Source organism: Morone saxatilis, unplaced genomic scaffold (assembly GCF_004916995.1).
Source record: "Morone saxatilis isolate NCDOM2014 unplaced genomic scaffold, NCSU_SB_2.0 Contig17, whole genome shotgun sequence".
Lineage (NCBI taxonomy): Eukaryota > Metazoa > Chordata > Actinopteri > Moronidae > Morone > Morone saxatilis.
The window spans coordinates 9,337,547-9,346,385 of NW_023339729.1; the positions used below are offsets into that span (position 1 = coordinate 9,337,547).

The following is an 8,839-nucleotide window of genomic DNA, read 5'->3' on the forward strand; positions in this document are numbered from 1 at the left end:
AAATAGATTACTAATTTAATAAATGACGTGGTATTGGATCGGTGCCTGGACTCCAGTACTCACTCATACCGATGCCAGCATTTTCGGTATCGGAATCGGAACAACTCTGGTTTTATGATTGTAAATCAGAATACTGTTAGTTATCAGTCTACGTAGATAGAGACCTTAATTTAATGCAGCCAATCAAATCTTGCATAAGGGCACAATCACACATGCACAAAATCTACATTGGAAAATATTTGCCTCCCTTTACTTTTTTCTATGCAAACAAAGCAGTGAAAAAAAAACCTTCGCTTCTGGTTGCAAAACAGATTTGCATCTGCTCTTTCTGTGGAATTCAACACTGGTGAACTTTGAAAAAGTCGCAGCCTCAAACAATTGCAAATACGTGTGTGTGGTTGACCCCAGAACAACAACCACATTAGATTCCTTCCTCCTTTTCTAACTTACAAACATGTCTTGTCCTGCACCTTAGCTTGTTATAAAAAGAACCACTAAGGCAAGAGATTTACTTGTGTTTAACTACGCGTTTGCATGCCCACGATTGCAATCTTGTGTGTCGTGGGTACGTTTGCGCTGTTGGTTTGTGTAGTGTTCTGCATGGTTAAACAGCAAGTATATCTCCAGCTTAACACCATGTTGTCTGCCCATGACGTGGTAAGTTACAAAGCAGGGCAGGAATTATACCAATGCCAAACAGTTGTGCCCTTAAAATAATTTTCTCATTTAAAAATACATGCAATGCTGCAAATAAACAAACAAAATTTTTCCAGTGTCAGTAGTGCAAGATTTCTCCCACTTACACAAATATATTTGTAACCAGAGATGGTTCAGAAAGTTACCATTGCGAGCGTCTTTGGTGTGACGTTACCAGAGGAGTAGTTACACTACATTAGTCAGCCATTGAGTATGTAGATTATAATCCCAGGTTGCAGTTTTATAGTTACTGTGTTGTGCAATTAAATTGTAAGCATTTTTGTAGCATAATATATAGAACTCAAATACTTTGCGCTGAAATGTCAAGATTTGGACATGAATTGAGCAGCAGCATTACAGATTACCCATATACGCAGGTTTTCAGATGAAAAAGTGGTTTGGGGCTTTTTAGGTGACTGGACATACATTTACGTCTATAACTGTGGTATTGACAGCACAGTACAGCAGAAAGAGTTTGAAGGCATTATTTTAACCCATTACAACATTGACATTTGTCTGCCTTTTTCTTTGTCAACTGTGCAGCAGCTCCAGCAGCAGCCTCAGCAGCAGACGGCGATGCTCCCACTGGCCAGCGGTGGAGGTGTGGCAGTGCCTTCGGCAGGCCCCACAGCCGACCCAGAGAAGCGCAAGCTGATCCAGCAGCAGCTGGTCCTGCTGCTTCATGCACACAAGTGCCAGCGACGGGAGCAGGCCAACGGGGAGGTGAGGGCCTGCGCCCTGCCTCACTGCCGCACCATGAAGAACGTCCTCAACCACATGACCCACTGCCAGGCCGGCAAGTCCTGCCAGGGTGAGTTGGAGCATTTAAAACAATCAGATAATGAAATCAAATTGACAATTTCCTGGTGTTGAGAAGTTTGCAGAAGTCAGCACTCCTTTTTACAGACTGAGACGTTGCTGCTGTGTAATCACATTAATAAAGGGGTAGGACACCATAACTCAATTAGCTGTTAAACAGTGTTCATCCTAAGAAAGTAAACAAATACATACACAATACAATACAAAAGATGTGTTTAGTCCTTCAAAAATTGTGTTATTCTGGGCTAAATTGTGTAGTTCTATTACATAAGTGTAATTTATTACATGCCCAATGTTTATACAACCTTCTTAGTCTGGATGGGTTTTACACCTTTCACATTTAGAAAATAGAAGGTGAAAATACACATTATGTAAAACAAGCAAGCAATGATATACTCATTATAACATTATTAGTGGGAAACTACTTGAAAATGGCATCAACATAGATGGGGATTCCCCGAATGGGACATTGGGTGTTAGGAGTGGGCAGTCGAGATTAAATGTTGATAACATATACACAAGTTGGCACGATGGGGAATTTCTACCTTCAATCCACACTGACATTGTGATCTAGGTCTGCTGTTCCTCCTTCCACCAGTTTCTCTCTCTGGATTGGCGATATTGTCTGTCTTGTCTGCTCTGGATCCTCCAGGCCCTACCTCCCACCTTCCTTTGGCAGCACCAGCATTGCTGCATTGAAAAAATTCCCCTCATTTAAATTTGGCTGTGTGTCTTTGCTCTGGCCCTGGACTTGAATGCTTAAGTTACATTTCGAGCCAAACGCGCTCAGAGGCCAAAGTGCGTTAAGAGTGAAGGGGTCTATGTCTCTGTTCCCTGCATGCCAGCTCATTTCCTCCTGCTCAGAATCTCTGCTTTATGGTGCCACTGAAATAACCGTGGTGAGAGATGTTGTTACCTAACACAGGCGGGAATCGTTTCTAAAATGTCAGATTTTTCTGATAACTGTTGTTAGTTCTTTTTCACCTGAGGGACTGTGGCGTCTGCGATATGACTGGTGCATGGACTGGCTTTGGACCTCAATATGAGGCCTCTTCTTTGTTCATCACTGCATACTGAATCTACAAAAGGCCATCAACATGATAGCCTTGCTATGTTTCAGCCTTTGCCAGTAGTATTGGCGTTCTTACAAAGATGATACATTTTAATTGTGTTTATTTGTGCATAGCCCTTGAAGCTTGAAGCCCTGTAGTAATTGTGCCAGGCAGCTAGCTAGGGTGATTTTAGCCTGCTTGTGATTACTTGTCAGATTAGCTACTAGCACATTAGTCTGGCCACAAATGAAATGAAGCACCTCTGTTTGTTCAGCCACGCACCAGGAAATACAGTTTAGGTTCCATTTTCACTGGGCCAAACCAGCGGCCTTCCAAGAGTGGAAATGAGTGCAGTGAGCTGAACTTGAGATCTTCCAGTTTTGGGCAAACACATTTCTTTTCTCTAGTTTCTCTCATTAGCTCTGGCTGTCCATTTGTCTCATTTCCTATACATTTTTCTTATGTCCTTGTTGCCTTTTTCTTAGAAGACCACTAGGACCATCCTTTCTGTCCTAGTTTTGAGCTTAATGCACAGTCCATGTTTTCACTGTTTTACGTATAGTGTTGTTTTCATATAACTGGGTTTCAGCCAGGTTAAGTTGAAAACAAACTTTCCTAGTAGACCGTGTTTAATCAGGCCAGGCAGTCATTTACAAATTTACCAAAACCAGTAAAAAGAATGAATCACATCTAAGTCATTGTAACAACAACTTACTGTCTGTCAGTGTGTGCTGGCGTTCTTTTTGTGAGTTCTTTATAAACTGAGGAAGTCGTCTCTGAATGCTTCGACCTGGCTGTTAAAACGATGTAATTTACCTTCACTCTAAAGGCACATCCAGTCTGTATTTTTTGTATGTGTTTTTTAAATCCGTCATCAGATTAAATTCGTTTCACATCGACACCTTCCACACTGAGGCCGTTGCGTTGTATTATTCTATTCGTTGCGAAATTCACAATACGTGACGGATCATTTTGTGTTCCTCTGACTTGAAAGTATAACAAGAAAAAGTCATTGAGTCCAAGGTATCAAGAACAAGGAGAGTTTCAGCTGTTTATTATTACCACAATAAATGTGATAATTAGGAGACTAATTTCAAGGGATGTTGCCCCTCCTTAGTGTTGAGTACTTAATGGTGACAAAACACGGCAAACTGTCAGCATCAAGATTCTAACCCTGTTGCTCTCGCTCCATTTCTTTTTCTCTGCAGTGGCTCACTGTGCGTCCTCCAGACAGATCATCTCCCACTGGAAAAATTGCACACGACACGACTGTCCCGTCTGCCTGCCGCTGAAGAATGCCAGTGACAAGCGCACCCAGCAGCGTAAGTACAAGTAGCAGGCCCACTGTCGCTTAACCATTGTCAAGTTGCTCAACATAACCACGGACACCAAACACAAGGCTGCATTACTTCCTTTGACTGTGTTGACTGAGCAGGACATCTAGACATGGCAAGCTCCGGGTTTGTCTTACCATGGACTCAATCTTTATCTCCGTCATTACAGGAGATTACGTTGGTATATCGAGCTCTAATAGTCTGCAGTGACAGCCATAGAAATAATTAGACCTGCTTGTTGCTTTCCTGAAACCAGCTAAAGGTGTTGGTGTGTAGAATGTGTGTATGTTTTGCCGTTCAGGTCAGGCAGTTTATATCTAAGATTGTGCTCATCTAAAATGTCTAAAAGCACTTGAGGAATAAGAGCGTGGTCCTGCTGGGCTTGTAATCTGACACACAGGAGGTATAGAAGTGTGATGGAGGGAGAGAGGGAGGAAACGAAGAGCGTGTGCCAGAGGTGTCCTGCTGAGCCATTGGCTATTGAGCTGTTTACTGCTCCTCCCCACTAGAACAGAGCGGAGTGTGACACTCTCTCGGCTTCATACTTTAACTGCTTTTCTTTCTGTTTTCTTTTTCACTTTTTCCATGTAAATGTCACAGGCTCACAGTTTCTTTCTTTTATGCCCTTTTAAACTCTCTTTTGCATTTTTGTTCCCCTTCAGGTTTTTTTTTTGTCTTTACTTCACCGCTCTGCTCAGCATTTATCGTCACTTACAGCATTCCAGTGTTGATCTGTCCCTGTTTGGCTTGCATGTTAAAGAACATGATGCCGGGGCTTGTGTTTCTCCTGCCAACACAAACAGAGCGCAGTATTTCTTTGTTCTGCCTCCTCCGATTTTTGTCTTTGCACCAACTGTGAGCTTTTTTAGCCCCACCAAAGCCTGAACTCTGAAAAAATATGCTAATGTTCTGTCCCCTGAAGGGATTCATGCATGAATTCAGTTCACTGCTGTTTAAAGCGTTTAACTTTACGTTAATGTTCTCACTGTATCATGATGCCATGTGACTTCATCTTGCCAGAGGTCAGTGTGTGTATGCATGTGCACTACCTGTTTTAAGTATACATCTTTGCTGTCCTTCCACCAAAACTGACTTTTTTTCATATTTATCGGGCTTTGCACACAGTTTGAACATTTTGTTTATGTAATGTAGATGGTGCAGCATTAGAGGAAGTGCTGTAACTACTGCTAACAGTTTGATTGTATTTGAGTGTTTTGGATTGACTGTCCGTTCTGCTCTTTTCCCCAGCCATGCTGAGCTCTCCCAATGCAGGCCTCCAGAACCCCATGTCCTCAGTTGGTGTGGGCCAGCCCAGTGCTCCCACCATCAATACCTCAACCCCCATAGACCCCAGCTCCATGCAGAGAGCCTATGCGGCACTTGGGCTGCCCTACAGCAGCCAGGCCACTGGGCAGGCCCAGACCCAGCAGGCCCCGGGCCCAGGACAGGCAGCGGGCACACAGAATGCACAGGCCCAGCAACAACAGCAGCTTTCGCAGCAGATGAGATCCATCAATGCACTTGGTAATTCCAGACGGGCCGATTTTTATTCCTGCTTTTTGTATGAGGACTTTAACAAACTGTACGATATTGGGTGCTCTGTCAGAATTATGTTAAATAAATCAAACTGTGTGGGTTTGCCTGAGTTTTGAAATTGTTTTAGTTGTCAAGCTGCCTATTGATCAAGTCAAACTATTAGTATGTTCTTTGTTGAATAAGAGGACTCTTCAGTCGATTTTTGCTCACAGCTTTCTGTATTTACAGGTAACCAGATGGCTCTTGGAGGTGCGACAATGGGCGTGACCACTTCAGACCAGACAAACCTGCAGGCAGACTCCCTACCCAACACACTCAACACTAACAAGTCAGTCCCCGCTAATAACTACCTTGCATTTGTTGTTTTTTTCAGTTGCAGGAAACTTAGATTAGGTTTACTATATCTCATACTATTATGACGGAGACGTTTTACTAAAAACACAAAAATAAAAGCTGTACCTTATAACCGTCCTCCTGTTCCACCTCCAGTCAGCTGCTGTCAGACGGCACAGCTGTGGGCTCAATGGGCAACTTACCCACAGCAGCACCCATCTCTGCCACGGGCACCAGGAAAGCGTGGCATGAGCACGTCACTCAGGACCTGCGCAATCACCTCGTACACAAACTGTAAGTGCATACCCCTGCTGGAGATATGTTAACAGTTGGTTAATGCTTGTTAGTATCTTTAGTCACCCTCTCGACTGTTATTTCACAGCTTGATTTTTAAAGCAAAGATTTCAAGAACACTAGTAGAAATTGCCTGAAATATTAATTGCTGCAAATCCTGTTCCTCTGTGGCAGAGTACAAGCCATATTCCCCACCCCTGACCCGGCAGCTTTGAAGGACAGACGAATGGAAAACCTGGTGGCCTATGCCAGAAAGGTGGAGGGGGACATGTACGAGTCAGCTAACAGCCGGGTAGGTTTTCTGAACTGACCTCAACTATGGATATACCTTAAATGGCTCACCTTATCAAAGCCACACACAAACAGAGTCTGTTAGCATAGTCACAAAATAAACGCTTGGGTCAACTTTACTATCTTCCCTTTTCTTCCTCCAGGATGAGTACTATCACTTCCTGGCTGAGAAAATATATAAAATCCAAAAGGAACTGGAGGAGAAGAGGCGCTCAAGGCTACAGAAGCAGATCATCAACCAGGCACCTTTGGCCGCCCAGGGGGCCCAGCAGCCGAGCCTCGCCCAGCCCAATGCTTTTGGTCCAAGGCCGCAGAGTGAGTGCAATATTTATAAGACTTATAGAGTTTCAGGTAAAATCTCAGATTATTTTAAAGGTTACTCCGAACGGTTTTTAAACAGTTTAATGAGCCATGGGTATTTATGTCTCTGACACACATCAAGTATGTAATATTTTATGCAGTTTTGCTTTTTTTTCTTAGTTATTAAAAAGAATGTATCATTGGCTGTAAAGCTGTAGGGCCAAGTTAATATATTACCCAGCTGGGGTTGGGTCATACTGATACGATACATGCTGTGAGACAGTTTGTGGGGGCCTGAAGAGATCTTGCTATATTGCTGTAAGGTAGACCTTTCTTTTTAATATCTCTGCTTGCATTAGGCCACTGTGTGAAATATTGCCATTGTGATAAGGTTTCTTGATTTGTCAGGTATTTTATTGACTATTTATTTATCCATAGATGGTGTTTACCTTTCTTAATTGAATTTCCAGAAAATGTATTACAATATAAAATTCCACATTCTACAAAGGAAGACTTTATACATATTGCCTTATATCCAGCCATTCATCATGGTGTAATGGTAATACATTGTTTTGTATTGTTGTAAAAAGGTTACAAATAAATAACTAGATTTTTTTAATTAGTCAGTTATGTCATTTTTCAGTTTGTCTTTTGGTTCAGTGTTGTTTCTTTTTGCTTTTATAGATGGACCTGTTCCTCTACCCAACATGCCAAATCAGATCATGAATCGCATGCAGGTCTCACAAGGTACATCTTGGATGTTGCATGTTGCACATAGTATTTTCAGATAACAATGAGATAATTAAAACAATACAAGTCAGAATCTGGGAAAGTCACATTACTAAGCAAGAGAGGCACCAGAAGACTAGCAAAACATAAAAGAAACAAGACAAATAATAAAGGAGGTTGTAAAGACCAACAATGTGGAACATAAATATAAAGAGCAGCAGAAAAGATAATTAAGGTAAAAGGAGCAATGCTGAGCTTATTTATCGGGATATCTTAATAAAGAGGTGTTTCAGTGAAGCAGAACAGTCACAGATAAATGAACATGTAAAGGTTTAACATGAACTGAAAGTTTATGTATAAGAACAAAAGAAAGCATCAAAACTTTCAACACTGTCATGGCATTGTGTGGCGCTTCTGCACTTCTTGATGAGTTGTGTGTGTTCATTGCTGGACACTGTGGTCTGTTCTTCTGTACAGGAATCAACCAGTTCAACCACATGGCTCTGCCCAATGCCCAGATATCACAAACACCAATGGGAGCCCGAGCTGCCTCGCCCATGAATCACCCACAGCAAATGAACATGAGCTCCGTCCCAGCGGTGAGGAGGGCGGGGGGGGCGGCACACAAATCACACTAACATACATACACCCACACACAGGCATATAAGTAACATGAGCTAACACCCAGTTGCTGGTAAATTCACACTCTGACAAAATACCGCAGGCTTATTAAAAATGTAGTTGACTGGTCAGCTCTCTGAATTTTTAGATGGTAATAAAAAAGCAAAAGAACTGCTGTTGGTAGAAGCAGGTAACTCGTAAAGTTAAGAGCAGACAGTTTCTTGTTCTGCACTGTCGCGTTTAGACAGATTATTCCACCTGGAGCATTAGGGAACCCATGTGTGGCATGGCGGCATTGACCTTTTAGTACAAAATAATGTGCCCTGTTATTACGTTTTTAAAGATCAGGGCCACAGTGAATACAAGATGTGCGTCATGAGCAATTTTGTGAGTTTCAGTCCTGCTTAAATCAGCTGATAATGGGCTTTGCAGATGTACCGACCATATTTCCTTAGTTGTCATCAGTCCCATTGATAAAAAAATATTGTGTTAATCATTAAAAGCTTTGAAATGCACATTAATTCCTTTCATTCAGTTTTTTATGCACCGCTGTGTGTATCGCGCTAAAAATATCTAGATGATATTAAGTCATATCGCCCAGCTCTGACTGTACGTGGACTGATCATGCGTACTGTGGTGCATCTCGTGTCACTTGGCTCATAGTAACATCATCTTTTTCTGCCTTGTAGATGGGGATGTCTCCCTCCAGGATGCCTCAGGCTCAGGGCATGATGGCCGGACATGGCGGGGGTAACATCGTAGGCCAGACGGCCAGCCAGGGACAGTTTCTGGCTCAGACCCAGTTCCCTCCAGGATCTGCTGCAGTCGCTGCAA

At 42.5% G+C, this 8,839-nt stretch overlaps 1 protein-coding gene across 1 annotated transcript in view; it reads left to right on the forward strand.

Moving 5' to 3' along the window:
* crebbpa (CREB binding protein a) overlaps positions 1-8,839 on the forward strand; it is a 41,722-nt gene that overhangs the window by 19,174 nt on the left and 13,709 nt on the right. Inside the window, exons 4-13 of the mRNA XM_035659609.1 lie at positions 1,240-1,507; positions 3,776-3,889; positions 5,150-5,425; positions 5,666-5,765; positions 5,927-6,064; positions 6,239-6,356; positions 6,499-6,670; positions 7,340-7,402; positions 7,862-7,983; positions 8,695-8,835. Of these exons, the coding sequence (XP_035515502.1) occupies positions 1,240-1,507; positions 3,776-3,889; positions 5,150-5,425; positions 5,666-5,765; positions 5,927-6,064; positions 6,239-6,356; positions 6,499-6,670; positions 7,340-7,402; positions 7,862-7,983; positions 8,695-8,835 (1,512 nt within the window). The remainder of the gene's footprint in view (positions 1-1,239; positions 1,508-3,775; positions 3,890-5,149; positions 5,426-5,665; positions 5,766-5,926; positions 6,065-6,238; positions 6,357-6,498; positions 6,671-7,339; positions 7,403-7,861; positions 7,984-8,694; positions 8,836-8,839) is intronic.